General features: G+C 49.5%; 1 protein-coding gene across 1 annotated transcript in view; it reads left to right on the top strand.

Annotated features, from left to right (window-relative positions):
* VPS45 (vacuolar protein sorting 45 homolog) overlaps positions 1 to 27,595 on the top strand; it is a 62,599-nt gene extending 35,004 nt beyond the window's left edge. Inside the window, exons 14-15 of the mRNA XM_056852893.1 lie at positions 3,764 to 3,895; positions 27,508 to 27,595. Coding sequence (XP_056708871.1) covers positions 3,764 to 3,895; positions 27,508 to 27,595 — 220 coding nt within the window. The remainder of the gene's footprint in view (positions 1 to 3,763; positions 3,896 to 27,507) is intronic.
* Positions 27,596 to 27,868: the final 273 nt, after the last annotated feature.

Here is a 27,868-nt window from a genome sequence, read left to right as displayed (position 1 = left end):
CTTTTCCTAGGAGATGTGGCATGCCAGCTACATGTCTTGCCCCATGCCACGGTCCCAAGAGCCTGCAAGCGTACATCACACATGAGGCCTGAAGAAAGAGCTCCTTGGCCGTTGCAAGAAGAAGAAGAAGAGTTGGTTTTTATATGCTGACTTTCTCTACCACTTAAGGAAGAATCAAACCGGCTTACAATCTCCTTCCCTTCCCCTCCCTGCAACAGACACCCAGTGAGGTAGGTGGGGCTGAGAGAGCTCTAAGAGAGCTGCGAGTAGCCCAAGGTTGGGGAAGGGCCATAGCTCAGCGGTAGAGCATCTGCTTGGCATGCAGAAGGTCCCAGGTTCAATCCCCGACATCTCCAGTTAAAGGGACCAGACAAGTACGTGATGTGGAAGACCCCTGCCTGAGACCCTGGAGAGCTCCTGCCGGTCTGAGTAGACAATACTGATTCTTGTAGGTTATCCGGGCTGTGTAACCGTGGTCTTGGAATTTTCTTTCCTGACGTTTCGCCAGCAACTGTGGCAGGCATCTTCAGAGTAGTAACACTGAAGGACAGTGTCTCTCAGTGTCAAGGGTGTAGGAAGAGTAATATATAGTCAGAAAGGGGTTGGGTTTGAGCTGAGTATTGTCCTGCAAAAGTATTGTCCTGTAAGTATCAAGATAATGTGCTAATGAGGGTATGGTATGTTAATATGGAACCATTGTATCCTGAAGTGATCTGTTAATGTGTGTAATCCAAAGCTAATCTGTATGGCTATTGTTGAATGTTGTCTTTGTCTGGAGGTTTTTCAGGGCAGGAAGCCAAGCCTTATTCATTCTTAAACTCTCCTCTTTTCTGTTAAAGTTGTGCTGATGTTTATGAATTTCAATGGCTTCTCTGTGCAATCTGACAAAATAGTTGGTAGAATTGTCCAGTCTTTCAGTGTCTTGGAATAAGACCCTGTGTCCTGTTTGTGTCAGTCCATGTTCAGCCACTGCTGATTTCTCAGGTTGGCCAAGTCTGCCAAAACGCAGACTTACAAACAAGGATAAAAGAACATGAAAGATACTGCAGACTTGGCCAACCTGAGAAATCAGCAGTGGCTGAACATGGACTGACACAAACAGGACACAGGGTCTTATTCCAAGACACTGAAAGACTGGACAATTCTACCAACTATTTTGTCAGATTGCACAGAGAAGCCATTGAAATTCATAAACATCAGCACAACTTTAACAGAAAAGAGGAGAGTTTAAGAATGAATAAGGCTTGGCTTCCTGCCCTGAAAAACCTCCAGACAAAGACAACATTCAACAATAGCCATACAGATTAGCTTTGGATTACACACATTAACAGATCACTTCAGGATACAATGGTTCCATATTAACATACCATACCCTCATTAGCACATTATCTTGATACTTACAGGACAATACTTTTGCAGGACAATACTCAGCTCAAACCCAACCCCTTTCTGACTATATATTACTCTTCCTACACCCTTGACACTGAGAGACACTGTCCTTCAGTGTTACTACTCTGAAGATGCCTGCCACAGTTGCTGGCGAAACGTCAGGAAAGAAAATTCCAAGACCACGGTTACACAGCCCGGATAACCTACAAGAACCAATGAACTCTGACCGTGAAAGCCTTCGACAATATTTAGACAATACTGACTTTGATGGACCCAGGAGGGTCTGATTCAATATAAGGCAGCTTCATGTGTTCAGTTGTCACCCAGCTGGCTTCATGTGTGGGAGCAGGGAAACAAATCCAGTTCACCTGATCAGCATCTGTCGCTCATGTGTAAGAGTGGGGAATCAAACCCGGTTCTCCAGATCAGAGTCCACCGCTCCAAACCCCACCGCTCTTAACCACCACACCACGCTAGCCTGCCCAGTAGAGTGATTCTCTTCTTCCCTCCCTGCACCACCCACCCTGGGTGCCGGGTGACTAACATTGGCACTGGTGCACAAAACCTGCGCACTGTGTGAGTGAACCATTCTGGCCCGCACAACGTGACTCTCTGCAGTTGCTAAATATATCCAGCTTAATCCTCAGGCTGCAGTACTGGAAGATCTTACATTTTGTTCCCAGCGGGGTGGATGTGCGAAGGTTCTTCTCTTTTCATTCCTGCTGAGAGAGCCGTGTGAACTTCTGACACTGCCGGCTCATCTCGCCGTTCCAAATGTCTTTGCTGTTTCAGCTGGACTCGCTTCTGCTCCAGAAAAACCTTTTCCGTTCCACCCCCCTCTTAGCCTTTTCCTTGATAACCTTCTGCAAAATGCACTTACCAGCATGGGCCGAGCCCTGTTTTTCTAGCACGATCTCGAGCTTCTTCCTCGTGCAAAGGAATCTGTTCTGGCTGAAAACGCTTGTCCTTTTTATCTGCCGTTACAAAGCCCTGGGCATCGGGGAAGTGTTAACAGCTGCGGCAGAGCTTAGCAACAGGAGAGGAGGCGCAAGCTGGGGATGAAAGAGAGGCGGTGGAAGAGAGTCAGATGGGGAGAAAGCAGGAGGCGGCTGGCCGGGGGTTCTCAATGTCAAGCTGAGCAGCTTTCTCTCCCTGGTCCGTGGCTTTCAAAGTGGGGTTGGTTGACGGCGGTAGGGGACAGTGCCGTCAAGTCGCTGCTGACTTGTGGTGACCCCGTAGGGTTTTCAAGGCAAGAGACGGACAGTGGTGGTTTGCCATTGCCAGCCTCCGCGTAGCAACCTTGGACTTCCTCGGTGGTCTCTCATCCAAGGACTACCCAGGGCTGACCCTGCTTAGCTTCTGAGAGTGAGGGAGAAATTAGACACCACTGTACTAGTATCAACAGATAAGGAAATTAGTACAGGAGCGAAAAGATATTTGGAGTGCAAAATATATTTATAAGCTACTGTGTCTAAACAAATACGCACAGGCAATCATACACAAATCTGAACAAAATTATCATACATCAACAGTACATACCATCTCAAGGACGGCAATAAACAAGGAAAGTATATCTATACAAGAGTGCAATGTCTCTCACTGTATGTACATCATTTTCTGTATAAGTATCATACAGGTAAGTAATCAGTTTTGTAAATGTTATTGTATAGTTCAAGAAGGATTTGCTTCAAGGAAGATTGCTTCAAGGATCTGAAGATTGCTTCTGAGATCTGGCAGAACTATGACATCTTGCGATTTGGATGTCATGCCTCTGTTGATAACACCCCGAGATCAAACTAGCTTTTTTTGTCACTGCATCACACACACTGCATCTCATGAGCAATACAGGCACTAGTAGGAAGGAAGGAGTTGGTTTTTATAAGCCAACTTTCTCTTCCACTTAAAGGAAGAATCAAACCGGCTTACAATCATCTTCTCCTCCCCACAACAGACACCCTGTGAGGTAGGTGGGGCTGAGAGAGTGAGACTTGCCCAAGGTCACCCAGCTGGCTTCATGTATAGGAGTGGGGAAACAAATCCAGTTCATCAGATTAGTCTCCGCCGCTCATGTGGAGGAGTGGGGAAACCAGACCCAGTTCTCCAAATTAGAGTCCACTGCTCCAAACCACCGCTCTTAACCACTACACCACTTTTTTTAAAATTGCAAGCAAGGCTGTTTAATGTTGGGATGATTGGATCGCTGCCAGCCAGCGCATTCCTCAAAGTGCCTTTTTGTGCTGGTTTGGCTTGGGGGTGGGAGGTTGGGGCAGGGGTCTCACAGGGGCTGTGAGCCAGTTCAGAAGTTTTGCCCGCTTGGTTGGTTTCCTGCCTTTTCCTTTCAACCGCTCTAAATGGCCGTTCCTGTTCTTTGCAGGCCGCAAGACATCATTGTGTTTATCATCGGAGGGGCGACCTACGAAGAAGCCCTGACCGTTTACAATCTGAATCGCACCACCCCCGGGGTCCGGATTTTGCTGGGTGGCACCATTATCCACAATACGAAAAGGTAACCCTCGAGCTTTGAAGCTGCATCGAGTTTCTGCTGTTCTTTTCCAAAGATCGCTGTGAATTCCATCAAGTGTAAGCTCTAGCCCTGTGGCAAACCCATAAACAGATTCCAGCAGACGGCAAGTCCACGAAAGCAGTTTTATTGGTTAGAATCGACAGGTTTCAGAAGCCATATTCAAAAGGACACTAGTAAGGGGCAAAGGCACGGTACATGGCATATATGGAAAAGCAAAAGGAGATAACCCAGGCAACCCCCCTCCCAGAGGCAGGAAGGAGTACTTGGCGATTCCCACAGTATGGGAATCTATGAAGACTAAACACGGGGCATAGACACGGGGCATAGACTGGCCTTGGACAGAATAGCACAACAGCACCTGGAAGCAGCACAATTGCACTACCGCATACCATCCTCATGACCTGCTCTGAACATCAAGACAAATCTAGGGCTAGAAATAGGAATCGATAGAACCCTGACAGCAGGGCGGTTCTGTGAACGTGACTGGTAAGAAGATGATAGTGTTGGTTTGTTGGGTAGACTCAGAAGGCCCCCCACCCCCGCCGGCATGTTCTTTCTCTCCTGAATGAATTTGCAAGACTACTCCTCATTGTGTGGCAAGTAAAATCCTGGCAAAAATTAAAGCCATGGGAGCCTTAGAATCTCAGAATCATGGAGTTGGAAGGGACCTCCAGGGTCATCTAGTCCAACCCCCTGCACAATGCAGGAAATTCACAACTACCTCCCCCTGCCACCCCCCCAGTGCCCCCTACTCCATGCCCAGAAGATGGGGGGAACGCTGCAGGATCCCTGGCCAATCTGGCTCCTAGCTCAGACTCAGTTTACCAATAGTTCTGAGTCTGCTTTATATTCTTGGCACCTGCAAGCTATTCCCAAGAATGTCAGAACTGCATCTAGTTGGTTTCCAGCAGTGTCTTGGGATGACTTTAAGGGGGGCATGATGGAGATAGTTATAGGCCATCCCCAGTCTGGGAGTCCTCAGCCTCTGGTAAATGCAGGTATAGAGTCTTTGAACAGGGAGGTTTTAATAGTGGTTGATAAGGTCCAGCTTGTCTCTTCATTTTAACAGCTGCATTTTTAATTAATTAATTTTATTGTTGAATTTCTGTCCCACTCTACCCCGGCCAAGGCCGGGCTCAGAGCAGCTTACAGCGTTAAAACATCGATACACATATCAGTCAAATGCATTAATTCAAAAGTAATTTACAGTTATAACTTTAAATCATACTTTGTTTATTTCCCACCTTTCTCTTTCTTACGTCGTTCTCCTCTCCTCTGTTTTATCTACACAACAACTCTTTGAGGTAGGTTAGACTGAGAGTGTGCGACTGGCCCAAGGTCACCCATCCGCCTTCCATGGCAGAGGGGGGGATTCGAACCTGGAGTACCCCAGATCCTAATCTGACGCTTTAATACCACGCTGGCTCTCATTGCTACATCTTGTCTTAACAAATTGTATAAAAAAGTGAGATCAGAAAATGGCTTCACGAACATTGGGTTTCTGCATTCTTTGCAGTACCATTTGTTCTTGCCTTCCACAAACACACACACACAAATTCCCTTCCTGTTCCCCCTGCTTTTGAAGTTTTCATGTGTGATTGGGCAGCACACTTCAGATCCCATTTTTGGAAGAAATCAGCCAGTGATCATTATGGCGGCCTCTTAGAGTCCTAAATCAGTTTTTAGAAACACTGTTGTGTGTTGTTAAAAAAAGAGAGGAGGGGGGCGGGGGGAAGAAGAAGAAGAGTTGGTTTTTATATCCTGACTTTTCTCTACCACTTAAGGGAGACTCAACCGACTTACCATCACCTTCCCCTCCCCACAACAGACACCCTGTGAGGTAGGTGGGGCTGAGAGAGCTCTAAGAGAACTGTGAGTAGCCCAAGGTAACCCAGCTGGCTTCAGGTGGAGGAGCGGGGAAACCATCCCGGTTCACCAGATTAGAGTCTGCCGCTCCTGTGGAGTAGTGGGGAATCCAACCGGGTTCTCCAGATCAGAGTCCACTGCTCCAAACCACTGCTGTTAACCACAGAGCCCACATGCTCGCTTAGAGCCACTTATGCGGGTGGTGGCTGTTTTTACAGCCCTGCTGTCAGTCCAAGCCGGCGGTTGTGAGAATTCCTCCAGCAGCGGCCCACAGAACGTCCATCTGGGCCTCTCTCTGCCTTCCTGCTGTCTCTTGGAAGAAGACAGTGGGTTCCTTGCTGGCCTGCTACCACGTGGGCAACCCAAGAAACTCTTTCCATTCTCCCCCTTCAAAACATGGGGTCTGTCCCTTCCCCAAACGAAACTGCCTTTGGCCTGGGGCCCCGTCAGCTGATCAAGAGGCCCGCAATTTCAAAGCCTGCGGACAGGTGACCTGAATCTGTGCCTGCGTGCTGCTTTAGAAAATGCGGGATCCAAGAACTCCTTGGAGTTCCCTGACAGCTGCTCTGAAATTATGGTGCTCTTATCTCAGGGAAAGGAAGCTTTTAGACCTCATTAAGCATAAATGCGTGGATTATGATGAAATGACTTGTTTGGATCATGCCCCGCTGAGATTTTTTTAAGATGCCCTTAATACAAGAAGTTGGTAGGAGAATGCTTAAGGGCGTGGGAGTTTGGCTGCACAAAGTTCCATAGAGGAAGACTTTGCTCTTATAAGAATATAAGAACATGAGAAAGGCCCTGCTGGATCAGACCCAGGCCCATCAAGTCCAGCAGTCTGTCCACACAGTGGCCAACCAGGTGCCTCCAGGAAGCCCACAGGCAAGAGGACTGCAGCAGCACCATCCTGCCTGTGTTCCAATGCACCTAATATAATAGGCCTGCTCCTCTGATCCCGGAGAGAATAGGGATGCATCATGACTAGTATCCATTTTGACTAGTAGCCATGAATACCCCTCTCCTCCATGAACATGCCCACTCCCCTCTTAAAGCCTTCCAAGTTGGCAGCCATCACCACATCCTGGGGCAGGGAGTTCCGCAATTTAACTATGCGTTGTGTGAAGAAATACTTCCTTTTATCTGCATTTTACAAACCTCTGTGTGGTCCTAGACTAGGGTTGCCAGGTCCCTCTTCGCAACCAGTGGGATATTTTGGGGGCAGAGCCTGAAGAGGGCGGGGTTTGGGGAGGGGAGGGACTTCAATGCCATAGAGTTCAAGTGCCAAAGCGGCCATTTTTCTCCAGGTGAGCTGTTCCCTATCGGCTGGAGATCAGTTGAATTAGCAGGAGGTTTCCTGCTACTACCTGGCAGTTGGCAACCCTATCCTAGACTGAGAGTGGGTTAACAGCCTCGTGACTCTGGGAGCCCAGCTAGACTCAGCTCTGCGATTTGAGAAAGGGGGTTGGGGGTCTGCAGCGGCCAACAGGGCTTCTTACCAACTGCATTTGGCCCATAAGCTTTCTGCTGTTCTGGAGCCGGGTTCTCTTGAGAAAGGCCCTGCTGGATCTTGAGGGCTTGACTGCTGTAACATACTGTACTCAGGGCTGCCCTTGGCCTTGATTTGAAGATTACCACTGGTGCAAAATGTGGCAGCTGAAGGTACGATCCTTGCTTTGTTGCCTGTTGGTTTCCGTAGCCAGTTCAAGGCACCAGTGCTTCTGAATTGCCTCTGCCACTCATTCACTTGCTGGCCGTGAGCAGGCTGTACTTGAGCCAGAGGGATAATAATACTGCAGCCTGTTTTGCTGAGATGTTACACAGTCTGGACAGAATGCTTCAGAGCCCTTTAGAGAAGCGCTCTGCGGGTGCTTATTATGACTTGCTTAACAAGAAGGGGACGGATATCTTCATTTAGCTTTTGAGCCCACAGACGTTTGGAGAATTGGGAATCTTTGGATTCCTGTAAACGCTCATGCAGGTGGTATCTTCTCCAGAGCAGCTGTTAGGCACTCCAAGGTGACGTGTTCTGCCTTGACAGTTCTGCTTGTTTGCACTTTTATAAATGGTTGCTAGTTGCAAGTAGCTGTTTGTCATAATTCAGGATTCTCCCCCCCCCCGCCCCAAACTGAGACCATTTAAGCCTTCCCAATTTGTGACTACAGCTGGGTGTAGCAAAGGAGGACAGATGGCTTAGAATCATAGAGTTGGAAGGGACCACCAGGGTCACCTAGTCCAACCCCCTGCACAATGCAGGAAATTCCACACTTCCTCCCCCCCACACCCCCAGTGATCCCTACTCCATGCCCAGAAGATGGCCAAGATGCCCTCCAAGGTGCTTGATTGACAGGGCTCAGTCTTGCCTTGAGGACTGAGAGCAGGCAGCATGAGGGGAGGGGTGGGGAGCAGAACCCATGGGGGGAGCAAAAGAAAGAGAGGCATCAGTTGCAGTAGACACGGGCACAGCGTTCAACCCCTAGTAGTGGTGGTGTTGTGGTTAAGAGTGTCAGACTAGGATCTGGGAGGCCCACGTTCGAATCCCCACTCGTGCCATGGAAGCTCGCTGCTTGACCTTTGGCCAGTCACACACTCTCAGCCTAAACTACCTCATAGGGTTGTTGTGAGGGCAAAATGGAGGAGAGGGGAATAATGTAAGTCGCTTTGGGGCCTCGTTGGGGAGAAAGGCAGGGTATAAATGAATGAAACAAACACATAAAATTCCTTCCATTGGGACCGGAGAGCCCGTTGGCCCCCGACCTTCTGAATCAAGTCAGGCACCAGGGAGGGGGTCGTCTGCCCCTTAGCCGCTCTCCATTCCTGTCCTGGGAGTTCAGCATCTCAGTCCAAGAGGAATTGCTCCATGAATGTCTACCGTTTGGTGCTGCTTTCCCATGTGCTGAGCTTGCTGGTGTGTTCAAAACCCTTGCAGGGGAGATTGGTTGGGCATTGGTTGGCACCTGGTTGGGCACTGTGTGAACAGACTGCTGGACTTGATGGGCCTGGGTCTGTTCCAGCATGGCTTTTCTTATGGTCTTATGGAGGATAAGGCTATCCATGGCTACTAGTCAAAATGGCTACTAGTCATGATGCATGCCTATTCTCTCCAGGATCAGAGGAGCAGGCCTATTAGATCAGGTGCTACCTAGAGGCACCTGGTTGGCCACTGTGTGAACAGACTGCTAGACTTGATGGGCCTGGGTCTGTTCCAGCATGGCTTTTCTTATGGTCTTATGGAGGATAAGGCTATCCATGGCTACTAGTCAAAATGGCTACTAGTCATGATGCATGCCTATTCTCTCCAGGAACAGAGGAGCAGGCCTATTAGATCAGGTGCTTTGTAGAGGCACCTGGTTGGCCACTGTGTGAACAGACTGCTAGACTTGATGGGCTTTGGTCTGATCCAGCAAGGTTTCTCTTACGTCATAGAATCATAGAGTTGGAAGGGGCTTTAGAGGCCATCTAGTCCAACTCCCTGCTCAATGCAGGATCAACCTAGAGCATCCCTGACAAGTGCTTGTGCAGCCTCTGCTTAGGAGATCCTCTGATTGATTCTTGAACTTTCGGGTCGCATTGAACTCAGCATTGTCTGTATTACATTGATTTAGCATTGGCTGAAGAAGCCCCCCAAGCGAAACGTGTTGAAATAATCTAGAGACCACGTTCTGTGACCTTTTTATCTGCATCATGGCTTTATGATAATTCTATGGATGTATCTAGCCCTCATTGATGGGCAAACCTCTTTTCATACATCTTTACTGCGCATGATTCATTGCCAGTAACTGAAGCTGTCTTCAGCTGTTCTATTGCACATGACCAACCCAACCTGCCATTGGAGTTGTGTTTGCCAAAACCAAGTTCTTTCAGGCTTGCCATCTTTAGGAATTGATCGTCGCATAGTATATTGAGTTACCATAAGACTGTTTCCTGGAATGTTTCTTGTATGTTATTTTTCTAGCCGTTGGTACAGTTGTGTTAACATTGTCGGTGTGTGTTTTTTGCACATATTTTTGTAAACAAAGTATTGTATCCTTCATATATGAGCTTGTGCTGTTTTTCTTTCTGCGGGAGCCATTCCTGTTGGCAGCAGAGGAGAGGACTCGCAATAATGGGTTTAAATTGCGGGTGGAAAGGTACCGACTGGATATCAGCAAAACCATTTTTTACAGTAGGAGTTGTTCAGATACGTATGAGGATCTCTAACATGCCATCTCTGTTAAATCCTTCATGCGTTCTTCTTTAAAATGACTGCGAACGAATGAGACCTTTAATGAGGCAGTCTGAGTGGAAGAACAGTCAAGTGGCAGCGTTCGTCGACCCGGCTCCCCTTGGCTGGGCGGTCCTTGGGGGACGGGAGCGTCTGCTCTCTCCTTCCACAGCAGTTGCTGGAATTTCTCCCCATCTGCTGACCCAGCAGCGCCGCCTGTCACAGGCCAAAATGATTAATTGATTTCTTGCTCATAGAAGTAGCGCCTTTCCAGGGGTGCGGGGCGGAAAAGGTAGCTCTCTAGTTGGTGATGTACCGAATAATCAAAAAGCTGGATGTCAGTCTTAGAGTAACTCCCAAAAAGTAGGTTACAAAGGCAAGTCTGTATTAACCCACATTTTTAACAAATCCAGCTTGGTTTTCCCCCCAGCTCCACCCCCGATTGAGCTGCTCTCCCGTGAAGCTCCATAGCCCCTGGGAGACAGCGGGCAGTTGTTGTTCTTGCAGCGGGGGGTGGGTGGGTGGTTGAACCCCCTTATTCCCAGTCCAGACTGAGGGGGGGGGGGCTTTGCTAGGCTTATGCAAATGTCCTTAGTCCTGGCCTGGGTCTCACTGTTTGTGTTATAAATATTCTAAATAAATATTCCAGCCTTTGGGTGCACCTTCTGTGCCATTGAGTCGCTTCCAAGTCATAGAATCATGGAATCATAGAGTTGGAAGGGACCACCAGGGTCATCTAGTTCAACCCCCTGCACAATGTAGGAAATTCACAACCCACCCACCCCCAGTGACCCCCACTCTATGCCCAGAAGATGGCCATCTAGCCTCTCCTTAAAAACCTCCAGGGAAGGAGAGCCCATCACCTCCCGACCCTATGACTTAACCAAATCATCCTCGTTAACAGCCTTGCTCAGGTCTTGCAGATGGAGGGCCGAGGCCCCCTTTATAGGGTCGATCTCCTGGTGGGTCTTCCTCTTTTCCTGCTGCCTTCGACTTTTCCTAGCATGATTGTCTTTTCCAGTTACTCTTGTCTTCTCATAATATGACCAAGTACAGTAGCATCAGTTTAGTCATTTTAGCTCCTAGGGACAGTTTAGGATTGATTTCTGACATGCCCAGAAGAAATGCTGATTGCCACTTTGGGATCAGGAAGCAATTTTCCTCCAGGCCAGATTGGCCAGGGATCCTGGAGGGTTTTTGTTGCCATCTTCTGGGCATGGAGTAGGGGTCACTAGGGGTGTGCGGGGGGGAGGTAATTTCCTGCATTGTTGCAGGGGGTTGGGCTAGATGACCCTGGTGATCCCTTACATGATTCTGTGATGTAGAGCCCACTTATTTGTCTTTTTGGTGGCTCGTGGTATCTGTAAAACTCTCCTCCAACACTACATTTCAAATGAGTCCACTTTCTATCAGCTTTCTTCATTGTCCAACTTTCACACCCATACAGCGTAATAGGGAATAATATGGTATGAATTCCAACCCTTGGCTTTGGTTTAAAGGGGGAAAGGAGGTTTTTATGGACCCTGTGTGGCTGTCACTTAGAGGAGGGCAGGGAGCTGTTCCTGTTGGCAGCAGAGGATAGGACCCACAATAATGGGTTTAAATTGCAGGCAGAAAGGTACCGGCTGGATATTGGGGAACATTTTTTTACATGAAGAGTTGTTCAACAGTGGAATCAGCTACCTAGGGAGGTGGTGAGCTCCCCCTCACTGGCAGTCTTCAAGCAGAGGCTGGACAAACACTTGTCAGGGATGCTGTAGGCTGATCCTGCATTGAGCAGGGGGTTGGACTAGATGGCCTCTACGGCCCCTTCCAACTCAATGATTCTATGATTCTTCCTGAAGTTCGGAGAGCCTCATCCCATGAATGGAAAAAGCCACAGGGACTGGTATTGCACCCCTCCTTCACATAAAATCAAAACTGGGTCTTTGCCATCTCCCTGCTCACGCATATCGCTTATGTCTTAGATGACAGAGCACATAACAGATTAAGGAATTAGAATGTTCAGTCTAGACAAGGTTGAATTCCCACTGAAGGAGCAGTTTGGAGCTCGGGGGCTTAGACCATCGTAATGTGCTCTTTGTGGGACTGTCTGGAAATCCTGATTGGTACAGGGTGCTGGAACTGGGTTATCCATAGGGATGCGCTGTAGAGAACCTTTTGTGCCCAGTATTAAGAGATTCACACTGGCTACTTGCTTGTTTTGAGGTACAGTTCAGAGTGCAGATTTTTACTTTATTTAATTTTTTTTTATTGACTTCATTTATGCACTGCCTTTCTCCCCCATGGGGACCCGAAGTGGCTCACATTGTTCTTCTCTCCTTTTTATCCTCACAACAACCTTGTGAGGTGGGTTAGAAGGTGAGAGTGTATGACTGGCCCAAGTTCATCCAGTAAGCTTCCATGGCAGAGCAGGAATTTGAACCTGGGTCTCCCAGATCCTAGTCTGATATTCTAACCACTACACATGAACACATGACGCTGCCTTATACTGAACCAGACCCTTGGTCCATCAAAATCAGTATTGTCCACTCTGACCTGCAGCTGCTCTCCAGGGTCTCAGGCAGGGGTCTTTCACATCACTTACTTGCCTGGTCCCTTTAACTGGATTGAACCTGGGACCTTCTGCATGCCAAGCAGATGCTCTACCACTGAGCCACAGCCCCTCCCCATCTGCTTACTTCATTTTCGGGAGGAAGAAAACATAGGTTATTAGTACTACTTTGTATTCAAGAGAATACGAACTGGTTCCCATTGTTTTGAGTTGCATTAATTATTATTTAAAATTTATTCATTGGTTTTCTGCACAAGTTCTCAGTATGATGTACAGGGCAGAAGTAAAAATTGTAGGTTCTTGTAGGTTATCCGGGCTGTGTGACCGGGGTCTTGGTATTTTCTTTCCTGACGTTTCGCCCGCAGCTGTGGCGGGCATCTTCAGAGGAGTAACACTGAAGGACAGTGTCTCTCAGTGTCAAGTGTGTAGGAAGAGTAATATATAGTCAGAAAGGGGTTGGGTTTGAGCTGAATCATTGTCCTGCAAAAAGTATCAAAGGTAATGTGCTAATCATTGTCCTGTAAGTATCAAGATAATGTGCTAATGAGGTGTGGTATGTTAATATGGAACCATTGTATCCAAAGCTAATCTGCATGGCTATTGTGGACTGTAGTCTTTGTTAGTCTGGAGGTTTTCAGGACAGGAAGCCAAGCCTTGGCTTCCTGTCCTGAAAACCTCCAGACTAACAAAGACTACAGTCCACAATAGCCATGCAGATTAGCTTTGGATTCACACATTAACAGATCACTTCAGGATACAATGGTTCCATATTAACATACCACACCCTCATTAGCACATTATCTAACAATGGGGGGGACTCTAAGGCTGTCCAGCACGCTTGACCCCCCAATCCACCCCCTTTGACACGTTGAGCATGGGTGACGCTATGTGCTTCTCTCACTTTCTCCATTCAACGGCTCGTGAGGAAGGTTAAGCAGAGGACACGGACTGGTGTGGTGTAGTGGTTATGGCAACAGAGTCTAATCTGGTGAGGCGGGTTGGTTTCCCCGCTCCTCAACATGAAGCCAGCTGGGTGACCTTGGGTCAGTCACTGTTAGAGCTCTCTTAGCCCCACCTACCTCTCAAGGTGTCTGTTGTGGGGAGGGGAAGGGAAGGCGATGGTAAGCCCCTTTGAGGTAGAGGTAGAAGAGTTGGTTTCTACCTTAAAGGTAGAAGAAGAAGAGTTGGTTTCTACCTTAAAGGTAGAAGAAGAAGAGTTGGTTTTTATATGCCGACTTTCTCTGCCACTTAAGGAAGAATCAAACCGGCTTACAATCGCCTTCTCTTCCCCTCCCCACAACAGACACCCTGCGTGGTGGGCGGGGCTGAGAGAGTGTGACTAGCCCAAGGCCCCCCAGCTGGCTTTGTGTGGAGGAGTGGGGAAACCAACCCGGTTCACCAGATTAGCATCTGCCGCTCATGTGGAGGAGGAGTGGGGAATCAAACCCTGTTCTCCAGATCAGACCACTGCTCCAAACCACTGCTCTTAACCACTACACCAAGCGGGGTACAAAAACCAACTTTTCTTCTTCCCATGACATGTGAGTTTGAATGCAGGTCTTTGGTCCAGTATCCCAAATCTGAGCTGCCAAAGAGTTTCAGTGGCATTTGTACTGAAACACTCTAAATTAACTGAAACACTAAATTGTACTGAAACACTCTAAATTAACGGTGCTCTGCGTTTGTAGCTAGGGAAAGATCTTGCTCTTCTTTACGGTTCCTCTTGCAGGGAAGGGTGGCTTATTTGTCAACTGGTTTGCATAATGATGTGCAAATTACTAAGAATCAATAAGGTATGTTCCACTGGTCAGCCGTGTGGGTCTTCAGCAGAAGAGCACGATTTGAGTCCAGCAGCATATTAACAACCAACAAAGTTTGTTCTAGGTCTGCGCTTTCGAGAGTCAAAGTTCTCTTTGTCCTATACCACCAGATAGATTAGATACAAGAAGCCCATTATATTAAAATAGCTGCTGAATTAATGTGTCCAGCCTTCATCCTTTTTTTCCCCTAATGATAATTTATTTGCATCCGGTGAGAGCGTTTGGTCCCTTTCCTCCCCCCCTTCCTCCCTGGTCTCAATGGAGCTGAGCTTTTGTTTAACCAAATCTAGCAGGGCGGTGTGGGAGACGTTATGGCGGGGGTTAAGTGAATCTGCGGACCTCCTGTTCTGAAGATACCGGCGCTTTGAGGCTGCTGAGGGGAGGGAGAGAGGCATCTGCCAGACAGTGTAGCCCATATTTTTGTGGCTTTGGGGGTAAACCTGTTCTAATCTGGAGTCAGAGGCCCCCTTGACTGTTTTTGGGTGGGCTTCTACATGGCCCACTCCTGAGCTAGATTAGATTGACACGTTTCAATAATAGCAGCTGAGCGGGTTGTTTGCCATTTGGGCAGTCTTTCATAGACTCATAGAGTTGGAAGGAACCACCAGGGTCATCTAGTCCAACCCCCTGCACAATGCAGGAAATACCTTCCCCCACACCCCCAGTGACCCCTACTCCATGCCCAGAAGATGGCAAAAAAAAAAAAAAAACCCCTCCAGGATCCCTGGCCAAACTGGCTTGGAGGGAAATTGCTTCCTGACCCCAAAGTGGCGATCAGTATTACCCTGAGCGTGTAAGAAAGGGTCATGAGAGCCAAACACTGACTCATCCCTTCCTGCCCTCCCTCTCATGATCTGCCTAAGGTCACAGAATCAGCATTGCTGTCAGATGGCCATCTAGCCTCTGGTTAAAAACCTCCAAAGAAGGAGAGCCCACCCCCTCCCGAGGAACCCTGTTCCACTGTTGCCTTAAAGGGTTAGTCAAAAGAAGGGGGTCCCTAGGAATTTTCCCAGACCTCTGGGCCGCCTTGAATGCCTGGGCTACCCTTCTGGGATGCTTGTGGCTTAGGCGTTTGTGACGGCCCTGATCCTTCCTGGAGGGCAGGTCACAGAAAGGAATGAAGAGGGGCTTGGGCTGTGCCCCATGGCTGCGGGCCTGTGGGGTACCACATGGTTCTATCTTGTTCCCTCAACCCTCTCTCATAATACCAGAACGCGGGGTCATCTGCTGAAGCTGGAGGGTGAGAGATTCAAAAGAGATAAAAGGAAGCATTTCTTCACACAACGCATAGTTAAATTGGGGGACTCCCTGCCCCAGGATGTGGTGATGTTTGCCAAACTGGAAGGCTTTAAGAGGGGAGTGGACATGTGCATGGAGGATTGGGCTATCCATGGCCACTAGTCAAAATGGATACTAGTCATGATGCACACCTATTCTCTCCAGTATCAGAGGAGCAGGCCTGTTAATATGAGGTTCTGTAGAACCCAGGCAGGATGGTTCTGCTGCAGTCGTCTTGTTTGGGGGCTTCCCAGAGGCCCCTGGTTGGCCACTGTGTGAACAGACTGCTGGACTTGATGGGCCTTGGCCTGATCCAGCAGGGCCTTTCTTATGTTCTTAAGTTCTTAAAAGGTTCTGATCCAGCAGGGCTTTTCTTATGTTCTTATGATACATGCCTATTCTCTCCAGTCTCAGAGGAGCAGGCCTATTCTATTAGGTGCTGTGGAACAGGATAAATGCTGCTGCAGTCGTCTTGCTTGTGGGCTTCCTAGAGGCACCTGGTTGACCACTGTGGGAACAGACTGATGGACCTGATGTAGAAATCCACCCAGCAGGGCTTTCCTTAGTTTCTTATGGAGGATTGGGCTATCCATGGCTGCTAGTCAAAATGGATACTAGTCATGGTGCATACCTATTCTCTCCAGGATCAGGGGAGCAGGCCTATCATATCAGGTGCTGTGGAGCACAGGCAGGATAAATGCTGCTGCAGTCGTCTTGTTTGGGGGCTTCCCAGAGGCACCCAGTTGACCACTGTGGGATCAGACTGCTGGACCTGTTGGGCCCGGGTCTGGTCCAGCAGGGCTTTTTCTTATGTTCTTTAATGTTTATGTTATGGAAAAAATCCTTTGGAGAGGTGCAGGCAATTCAAGTGTTATTCTGATGTCCAGGGCGTTCTCTCCTTCCCATCTAATTCCAGGGAGGAAGAAGAAACCCTCCATCAGGGAAGGGTTGGGTGATGGCAGTCAAACCGAAACTTCATCCGAAGAAGACGGAAGTGTTACGCTTTGGGACTCAGGCTGAGCCTGAGATTTAACTACTCGGGACTCCCATCTGTCCCGAGTCAGAGAGTGAGCCGAGAGGGGGAGGGAGTTCTTTTTGTGGGTTGGTCTGCCCGGTTCAGTGGGGGCTTGCCAAGGCAGATTTGGCCACTGGCACGCTTTGCCGCTGCCCCCCGCCCACCCCCGGCCACCCCCGGCCAAGCAGCACCAGGGTAGCAAAGTCAGCAAAAAAGAAGTGCAGGCTTGCTTAATGGATGCCGGTCACAGAAGCGGCGTTTGCTACGGGGCAGAATTTTCCTTTCGCCCTGAGAAGTCCCAGCCCCACCTGCTTGCTTTGGGCAGAAGAGGCGCATCTTGAGCCTCTGATTGGTGGATTCTAATCTGGAGAACTGGGTTCGATTCCCCACTCCTCCACACAAAGCCAGCTGGGTGACCTTGGGCTAGTCACACTCTCTCAGCCCCACCTACCTCACAGGTTGTCTGTTGTGGGGAGGGGAAGGGAAGGTGATTGGAAGCTGGTTTGATTCTCCCTTCAGTGGTAGAGAAAGTCGGCATATAAAAACCAACTCTTCTCCTCCTCCTCCTCCTTCTGAATGGACAGTCTTCATTAGCGCCCCATACTTTGGCACAGAGGGGTGGGCTGCGATGGACTTTCGTCTTAACAGATAAATTTCCTGCGTCCAGAGATCCTGCAGGCTGGCTTCCAGCCTGGGGTTGGGGGGGAGGAGGTTGTTGCTTCCTTTCCTCCACCTCTGTTTCCCCATTGCGGCTTCATGGGATACCTTCATGAATTATAAACGAGGAGTGCTCCGTGGGGGAGCAGGGGAGGGGACTACTCGCCACCCCCCTCCACGGACGGGGGGCCTTCGCCACCGGATCCCTCTCAGTAGTCATTTATTAATGGCCCGTGTGCCAAAGAGGCGCCCTCTTAGGCTCAGCATCTCCTCACATTACCCACACCAACCATGTGGCATCTGGTGAACGGAACAGCTTGTGAAGTCCTGGCTGGCATCACGCGCCGATCCGAAGTTCTGTTCCAAAGAGGACACCGGGGAGCAGGGGGGGGGAGCTCTTCCCATGAACGCTACTAGCGAACCCCTCCTTGCCTCTAATACAGGGGTCCCCAATGTGGTGGTTATGGGCACCATGGCACCTGCCAACACCTTTCCGGGTGCCTGCCAAGTACGTTGCCAACCTCCAGGTGGTGGCTAGAAATCTCCTGCTATTACCACTGATCTCCAGCCAACAGAGATCAGTTCCCCTGGAGAAAATGGTTGCTTTGGCAATTGGACTCTATGGCGCTGAAGTCCTTCCCCTCTACAAACCCTGCTCTCCTCAGGCTCCGCCCCCAAAATCTCCAGGTATTTCCCAACCCTAGTTGCCAACCTCCAGGTACTGATAAATATAAGTTAGCCTCCTGTATGGTGAGTTAGCAAACAAGGAACAGCAGTAAAAAAAACAGCATTCCTAAATTGAATAAGATTACTATAGCATTTAAAGAATTGCTGTTTGTTTTTTACTGCTGTTCCTTGTTTGCTAACCTCCAGGTACTAGCTGGAGATCTCCTGCTATTACCACTGATCTCCAGCCGATAGAGATCAGATCCCTGGGAGAAAATGGCTGCTTTGGCAATTGGATTCTATGGCGCTGAAGTCCCTCCCCTCCCCAAACCCCGCTCTCCTCAGGCTCCGCCCCCAAAATCTCCAGGTATTTCCCAACCCGGAGCTGGCAACCCTAGTTGCCAACCTCCAGGTACTAGTGAAATGCCTTAATTACTTTAATTGCCCAAACAAAGTAATTCAGGAGAGGTTATCAAGGATAAATGAGTCTTTTATCAGGCCAGTAAAAGAACAGCGCGCGTGGATCTGTTCTCAAGAAAGCGTTAGAACAGTCCACCGAACAAAGAAAGACATCATGTTTTATAGCCATGAAGATGGACAGCACTAATTACAATTAGAGCCAATACATAATAGAGTCGTATATACTCTCATTTGCATGTCCTATGAGAGTGGTCTTAAGGCATTCACTTTAGCTGGCCATATGATTCCTAATGAAGAAACGAAAGTTAACATTCCTTTCTGACACTTGTGGTGTATTCAGTCACTTGGCTTTAGGCCTTGTTAAGGAGCCTGGCTGTACCAGGCCTGCAGGATGAGCTCACTGACCCCTGATTCACAGTGGCTGCCAGCTTATGCTAACTCCTATTCACACCTAGTGACTATGAACCAAAGATTAGTTCTCTTGCCCCTTGTACATGGGGCAATGCCTTTACATTTGTGTACAGAATATATGTATGTGTCTGATGCTATGCTCTCATAGCTGAGCATGGCATCTCCTAATCCTATGTGTGTGTATACATGTGAAAGAATATATATTTTCCCATAAATGAAGTTTATAGGCACTTCACTAGCTGGAGATCTCCTGCTATTACCACTGATCTCCAGCCGATAGAGATCCGTTCCCCTGGAGAAAATGGCCGCTTTGGCCATTGGACTCTATGGCATTGAAGTCCCTCCCCTCCACAAAACCTGCCCTCCTCATGCTCCGCCCCAAAAACCTCCCGCTGGTGGCGAAGAAGGACCGGGCAACCCTAATCAGCTCTGCCTTCTTCTTCCCAGATGCCCAGAAGGGCAGCCTGATGCCAGTGGCACTTGGCACGGCTTTGTCTACCCAAGCCTGCCTGGTCGTTTGCACAGGATGCAGGCAGAAGCCTTAAGACAGGGATCCCCAACATGGTGTCCGCTAAGTGTTTTTAGAAGGTGGGTAGGGCCAGGCGGGGATTTTGTCCAGAAAGGCCTCTGACTGGCCACTGGAGATTTGATTGGCTGTGCCCTTTGTTGAAAACGTTTCTTTGCCAGCAGCACAAGGATCTTCACTGTGGCAGCCATTTTGCGGCTGGCTCCACCTCCTGCTGCAGCTGTTTTGGGGCAGCTGTTTTGTATCTGCACCCACCACACACTGTGCCAGAATTGCAAAGGTGCCCACAGGCTGGAAAGGTCTGTGGACCCCCAGCCTTAGGAACAGTACCAGAAGCAGCAGCTTCTCCACTACTTCACCCTTCCCTAAAACTCCTGCTGGCCTGATTGAGAGTTCTGGAGAACTCTAAAGATATTTTGGTTGGTACTGATGGCCCAGGCTAGATAAGAACATAAGAAAGGCCCTGCTGGATCAGACCCAGGCCCATCAAGGCCATCAGTCTGTTCACCAACTAGGTGCCTCTGGGAAGCCTCCAAACAAGACGGCAGCAGCAGCATTGTCCTGCCTGTGTTCCACAGCACCTGAGATAATAGGCATGCTCCTCTGATCCTGGGGAGAATAGGCATGAACATAAGAAAGGTCCTGCTGGATCAGACCAAGGTCCATCAAGTCCAGCAGTCTGTTCACACAGCAACCAACCAGGTGCCTCTAGGAAGCCCACAAGCAAGAAGACTGCAGCAGCACCATCCTGCCTGTGTTCCAGAGCACCTGATATAATAGGCCTGCTCCTCTGATCCTGGAAAGGATAGGTATGCACCATGACTAGTATCCATTTTGACTAGTAGCCATGAGCAGCCCTCTCCTCCATGAACATGTCCACTCCCCTCTTAAAGCCTTCCGCGTTGTCAGACATCACTACATCCTGGGGCAGGGAGTTCCACAATGTAACTATGGTAGCCAGATGTCATCAGATCTCAGAAGCTAAGCAGGGTTGGCCCCGGCTAGTCCTTGGATGGGAGACCACCAAGGAAGTCCAGGGTTGTGATGCAGAGGCAGGCAATGGCAAACCACCTCTGCTTGTCTCTGCCTTGACCTGGATGTCCGTAGCTGACACACATGAAGCTGCCTTGTACTGAATCAGACCCTCCTGAGTCCATCAAAGTCAGTATTGTCTACTCAGACCGGCAGCGGCTCTCCAGGGTCTCAGGCAGGGGTCTTTCCCATCACCTACTTGCCCGGTCCCTTTAACTGGAGATGCCAGGGATTGAACCTGGGACCTTCTGCATGCCAAGCAGAGGCTCTACCACTGAACCACGGCCCTTCCCCAATCACATCAGATCTCAGAAGCTCAGCAAGGTCAGCCCTGGTTAGTACTTGGATGGGAGACCACCAAGGAAACCCAGGGTCCCTGCATAGAGGCAGGCAATGGAAAACTGCCTCCTCTTCTCTCTTTCCTTGAAAACCCTACGGAGTCACCACAAGTCAGCTGCGACTTGACAGCACTTTCCACCCCCCACCCCGATAAAATGTATTGCACGACTTCAGGTTTGGGACGAAAGTCTCACAGCATCAATTCTGTTTTCTGCAACCTGGGTCTTTTTCTCAGTGAATGGGGTGGGGTTGGGGGGAGATTGCTTAAAGTTATTCTGCTGCCCTGCCACGTGAGAAATTTTTGCCCCACGTAAAAAGGAAAACGGCCAGCAACCTGCAAGAGAGCTTGTGGACATAAGAAGAGACCCCCATACATACACTCATCTCTGCTTGTTTAATTAATTTTTTAATGTGTCCATTGTTGAGGATTAGGTTCATTTTCTGCATCTGGCAATGGCAGAACCAGTCACTGAATAAAAACAAATCTCTGTCTAAAGATCCCATCTGGTTCGTTCTGCAGCATAATGAGGGGGAACAACAGGACTGATCCGCTGGATATTAATGGTAGATCCTCTTTTTTTAGAGCGGGATATAATTACAGCCGTTCTTTCCTCCCCCCCCCCCCCCCACCGGCCAAGTTTAATTTTTGGCACTGTGCTTACAGGCGCCTTCACTTGGAAGCAGTTGCTGCCTGCACCGTTTGATTTCAACAGGAGCCAGGACTCACACATTTTTGCATTCATTTCTTCATCTCCCGCTTTTCTCCCCAGTTGGGACTCAAAAGTGGCTTTATAACATTGTTCTCCCTTCCTCCGTTCCCTCACCAACCACAACCCTGTGAGGGAGGCCACACTGAGAGTCTGGGACGGGCCCAAGTTCACCCAGCGAGCTTCCATGGTAGGATTTGAAACCCAGGTCATCCCAGGCTCATCTAGTCCAACCCCTTGCACAATGCAGGGAATTCACAACACCCCCAGTGATCCCCTACTCCACACCCAGAAGATGGCCAGAAAAAAACCCCTTCAGGATCTTTGGTCAATCTGGCCGGGAGGAAAATTCCTTCCTGACTCCATTGTAGTGATTGGCATTTCCCTGGCCATGTAAGAAAGGGCCACGAGAGTCAAGCGCTGATGCAGCCCTCCCTCCCCTCCCTCTCATGGTATGCCTAAATTCACAGAAGCAGCAAGAGCTGCAAGGGAAACAACAAAGCATCAGAGAAGGCCCACATAATAAACTGGCTCATATTTCCTTGTTCTGCTGCTACACAGAGGCAGGCATCGAATCATAGAGTTGGAAGGGACCACCAGGGCCATCAAGTCCAACCTCCTGCACAATGCAGGAAAATTCACAACTACCTCCCCCCTCCACAGAGTTGTGGCCCCCATTCACTCAGCCACAGGGCTACAACTCTGTCCCTCGGCATGTGCCAATCATCCCCACCACCTGGTGTCTCTAAACCATGCTATCTCCCATCCCTGGATATCTTCTGCTGGGCCAAGCGTTGACATGCAAAGACTTTGCACTTTGTATGCGTCTGTATCAAGAAGCAGGGAAAGGGCTTGCGTGGTGCACCTCATTTCATGCATCCATAGGTTGGCTGAGGAACTATTCTCTGTCTTTCTGTCATTCATACTCCACCTTTCCCACTAAGATTCAAAGCAGAGGGTCAGCGTCTTTTTAAGACATTTTTAAGACATTCACATTAAAAAAACAGTTGTGTGTTTAGATATTTATTTTATTTACAACATTTGTGTGCCACCTTTCTGTCCAATCACGGCCACTAAGGCAGCCAACAATTTAAAGTATTATAAAAACAATTCGTAAAAGCCACTAAGGCCAAAACTAAAATGCGCACTGTGTGTGTGTGAAGGGCGCCATCAGGTCGCAGCTGACTTATGGCGACCCTATAGAGTTTTCAGGGCACACGATTAAGCGGAGGTGGTTTTGCCACTGCCTGCCTCTGTACTTAGTGGTTTCCCATCCAAGTACTCCCTTACTAACCTACTCAACAGCTGTGGCTCAGTGGTAGAGCCTCTGTTTGGCATTCAGAAGGCCCCAGGTTCAATCCCCAGCATCTCCAGTTAAAGGGACTAGTCAGGTAGGTGATGTGAAAGACCCCTGCCTGAGACCCTGGAGAGCCATTACTGGTCTGAGTAGGCATTACTGACTAGCTATGACTATCCTAGCAAGTTGTTGGCCTTGTGATCAAACGCTGTTTTAATGCCCACCTTCCAAACCTTTGGCTTAGCAGGGCTCTGCGTAGATCATTCTAAACACGTTTTCCAAATGTCTCCCTGTTGTTGTTACTTTACGATCTCATCACGTAGTGTCAGTTCCCGCCTACTGAAGACGTGGTGGGCAGAGGCAGCCTGGGGGGTGCCCCTTCTGTGCAACCTCTGTCATGAGCACCCCAAACACTGCGGGGGGGGAGGGGAGCTACCACGCGCCCGAGACCGAGGTGGCATTTGCATCCTGGCTGCCGGCCTGCTTTCTTAATCGCTAAGCTGCACCAGCTGATTTGTGGTGTTGCTCTACCTAAAAATAAAACCGAACGGGAAGTGGTGGGGAGAGAACCCGGAGCTATAATTGAAACAGCCAAATGGGCCGGAGAGCGTGAAGGGCTCTCATTACAGACGCTCTCAGCCGAGGCTTCGGCGGTCCCGGAGTTTGCAGCCTTGAAAGCGGGGCAGGCTGCTTTTGGCTCTTGGGGGGTGGGGGGCGAGGGATTTCCAAACCTTGAGGTTCAGAGCCTCGGCAAAGTGCTCTCTGCTTTTTGGGGTGGGGAACACAGCAGTCTGTTTCACCTGCAGTCTCACCTGTTGTGAGTTCTTCTGGCATTAATTCCTGATAATTTATTTCTTACAGTCAGCCACACAGTGTTGAAAGGGATGAGTCACTCTGGCACAGAATAATCCCAGGGTATCACACGCTGTTTAAGTATTCTCGTCGACAAATTCTTTCTTCTTTTTGCTATTCCTGGGATATTTTTGCAAACACACACACACCACACCCCCAGGGGTTGGATCCTGTGGATCAGTTTGGGGAGGGGCTGTGGCTCAGTGGTAGAGCATCTGCTTGGCACGCAGAAGGTCCCAGGTTCAATCCCTGGCATCTCCAGTTAAAGGGACCAGGCAAGTAGGTGATATGAAAGACCCCTGCCTGAGACCCTGGAGAGCCGCTGCCGGTCTGAGAAGACAATACTGACTTTGATGGACCAAGGAGGGTCTGATTCAGTAGAAGGCAGCTTCGTGTGTTCATTTGTTCATATCAGTTCTGCCCACAGTGATATTTCCTCCCCAGCACAACAGGGTGGTCTTTGGCAAGCTGGTCTCTCAGCCTTAGCCGATCCCTGTGCAGTTACCAAGTAGTAACACATACCTCTCAGGATTGTTGTAAGGATTGTACCAGCACTTGGGGAAAGCACTGTCAAGTGCTGTCAAGTCGAAGCTGATTTATGGCAACCCCAGCAAGAAGCTTTTGAGGCAAGTGAAAAGAAGAGGTGGTTTGCCATTTATTTCCTCTGCAGAGCTGTCCTGGGGGGTCTCATAAGAACATAAGAAAGGCCCTGCTGGATCAGACCAAGGCCCATCAAGTCCAGCAGTCTGTTCACACAGTGGCCAACCAGGTGCCTCTAGGAAGCCCACAAACTGCGGCAGCATTCTCCTGCCTGTGTTCCACCGCACCCAAAATAATAGGCATGCTCCTCTGATACTAGAGAGAATAGGTATGCAGCATGACTAATATCCATTCTAACTAACAGCCATGAATACCTCTCTCCTCCATGAATATGTCCACTCCCCTCTTAAAGCCCTCCAAGCTGGCAGCCATCACCACATCCTGGGGCAGGGAGTTCCACAATTTAACTATGCGTTGTGTGAAAAAATACTTCCTTTTATCTGTTTTGAATCTCTCACCCTCCAGCTTTAGCAGATGACTTCGTGTTCCAGTATTATGGGAGAGGGAGAAAAACCTCTCCCTGTCCACTCTCTCCAAACCATTCATAATTTTATAGACCTCTATCATGTCTCCCCTCAGCCGCCTTCTTTCCAAGCTAAACAGCCCTAAGGGTCTTAACCGCTCCCCATAGGACAGTTGCTCTAGTCCCCTAATCATTTTGGTTGCACTTTTCTGCACCTTCTGTAATATCCTTTCTTAGGTGTGGTGACCAGAACTGTACACAGTATTCCAAGTGTGGTCTCACCATAGATTTGTACAAGGGCAGTATGATATCAGCAGTTTTATTCTCTATTCCTCGTCTAATTATGGCCAGCATGGAATTTGCCTTTTTTACAGCAGCCGCACACTGGGTTGACATCTTCATTGAGCTATCCACTACCACCCCAAGATCCCTTTCTTGGTCTGTCGCTGCCAGCACAGATCCCATCAGTGTATATGTGAAGTTGGGATTTTTTGCTCCAATATGCATCACTTTACACTTACTCACATTGAATCTCATTTGCCATTTTAATGTCCATTTTTCCAGTATGCAGAGATCCTTCTGGAGCTCTTCACAGTCCGATTTTGTTTTAACCACCCTAAATAATTTGGTGTCATCTCCAAACTTGGCTACTTCACTGTTTAACTGGCCGACCAGTTCCTCTGGAGGGCCAAAAACAGGGCATAGAGGCCGAGGCCTTCCCCTGATGCTCCCTCCTGGCATTGGGATTCAGAGGTTGGCTGCCTCTGAACGTGGAGGTTCCCTTTAGTCAGTCACCATAGCTAGTAGCCACTGACAGACCTCTCCTCCACGAATTGGTCTAGTCCCCATCTCTGCCTGTGGTCTCCCTGAGCGTTACCCACTTTTTGACAGAAACAAGCTGGGGTGAAGCTTGCCCACCCCTTCCTGGTTGTTATGAGGCTGAAATGGAGGAGAGGAAAACTCTGCATGCTGCCATGAGCTCTTTTGTGGAAAGGTGGAATAAAAACAAAACAGATAAATAGATAGCAGGTGTGTTTTTCTATTTTTCTATATTTTTCCCAAGGGGAAAGGTTCTGGATGCTGGAGAAGTGGCTGATTGAAGCCTGGCTGCGGCCAAGTGAGCCGGAGTGGTTCCCCCTTCCCAGGGCAAAACGTGTGGGAAGATTGTAGCCCCACATTCTCAGCACAGGAAGATTCCCTGCAAGCAACCAAAACATACCGGAGCACAGTCATTTCCCGGCTTTTGGGGGGGGGGAGAATGGGAAACAGGAGGGAATGTTCCTCTTGCATGTGGCGTGTGGGACTCCTTCTGACTCAAGCGAAGGTTGTGTATTGGTGTGTGTGTGCATGTAAAAGAAATGACGCATTTTCCCAGGAAGGCAAAAGGGCAGCTCAATCCTCCTGTTGCTAGCCCCCCCGATGGCTTCCCGGCATTTCTGCACCCGTCTTCCACGTCCAGGCCGGGCGGGCAGCTGCTCTGCTCTCCATTGTGTGACCAGGATTAATTATTCCAAGCTTCCAGGGCTGCTTAGAAAGGGAGAGCTCTCCCGGAAATTCTCGGGAGGTTTCTCATTTCACAAGAAGGGGGTGGGGGGCAGCCCTCTCAGGAGAGCAGGTAAAGAAAGTGTTTGGGGGAGAGGAGCAGGTTTGCTTCAGCTGGGTTCCCATCCAGTAGTGCGTTGGGGGAAATGAGCTTTCGAAAGTCTGAGCTCCCTTTGTCCAGTTTGCTTCAGAGACACAACCCACCAGGAAGACCCCCCCACCCTGCCCTCAGCAGGCAATCCGGCGTACAGTGGGGCTTGTACAGGGAGCCGGAGATCCTGATCTGGACAAAGGGGTCTCTGGGGAGTGCACAATTGAGAAGATGGCCATCTGTCAGCAATGCTGATTCTGTGACCTTAGGCAGATGATGAGAGGGAGGGCACCTTGGCCATCTTCTGGGTGTGGAGTAGGGGTCACTGGGGGTGTGTGGGGGAGGTAGTTGGGTAGGATCAAGAAGATCGAGCTGCCCCTTTGCCTTGGAGGGCAAATTTGTCATTTCTTTTACACGCACACACACCAACATACAACCTTGGGGTGAGTCAGAAGGAGTCCTACACAACCACCTCCCCGGGGGAGTCCCACACAACTAGTCCTACACAAATACCTGGGGGTGTGTGGGGGAGGTAGTTGTGAAGCCAGTGTGGTGTAGTGGTTAAGAGCGGTGGTTTGGAGCAGTGGAGTCTGATCTGGAGAACTGGGTTTGATTCCCCACTCCTCCATATGAGCGGCAGATGCTAATCTGGAGAACTGGGTTGATTTCCTCACTCCTACACATGAAGCCAGCTGGGTGACCTTGGGCTAGTCACACTCTCTCAGCCCCAACTACCTCACAGGGGGTCTGTTGTGGGGAAGGGAAGGTGATTATAAGCCAGTTTGAGTCTCCCTTAAGTGGTAGAGAAAGTCAGCATATAGAAACCAACTCTTTTTCTTCTTTCCTGCATTGTGCAGGGGGTTGGACTAGATGACCCTGGTGGTCCCTTCCAACTCCATGATTCTATGATACTAAGAAGTCTTTTTTTGGACTTGGTCTTTTTCAGTTCCCTTTTTTTTTTTGACATCCCTTGCTAAAATCTCCACACAGGACTGGGGCTATCAAGAGGCGGGGGTGCTCACAGCCCCTGACGCACCGCTTTCTATTTCTGGCCTGACTCAAACCGGCTCCCACAGATCAGATCACTTCTCCTCCATGGAATGTTGCACCTGCACGGCAGGAGCCTCTGCCTGTCTCTGCAGACCGGATCTGTTTGCCTCCCCCCACGGTGTGGGCTGTGGGCGGGGGTCTCCAATGCTCCCTGCAAAACCGCCTGCCTTCCTCTCACTTCCCTCCCATGTCGTTTCTGTTTCTCAGCTTCCTGGAAGAGGTCTCAGCGGCTGGTTTCCGTGGACGCGGCATGGAGAGTTCCCAAGCGGCGTCCCGGGCGGCCAGCAGGCGATGAGTGCCGGCCCTTCTCCGTTACTCCCTCTGCTCCGTCTCAGGACAAGAAGTTTCCCTCGTGCACCTGAACCACATCACCGTCCGGCCCCTGGACTGCCTTCCCCGCCCCCCCGCCCGGGCAACGAGGCCTTTGGAACTCCGGGGACACCTGAAGCCCGCCTCCAGCTCTTGTAGCCCAACCAGGCCAGGCTTGCCCGTGGACTTGGGGAGTCGTGCTTGTTGCTTCTTTCCTCATGACAGGTGGGTGGGGAGGAGGGCCGGGGGTGGCCAAAAA

Source organism: Euleptes europaea, chromosome 7 (genome assembly GCF_029931775.1).
Source record: "Euleptes europaea isolate rEulEur1 chromosome 7, rEulEur1.hap1, whole genome shotgun sequence".
NCBI lineage: Eukaryota > Metazoa > Chordata > Lepidosauria > Squamata > Sphaerodactylidae > Euleptes > Euleptes europaea.
Note: the sequence above shows the minus strand (reverse complement) of the source record. Positions and strands in the feature narration are given on the sequence as shown.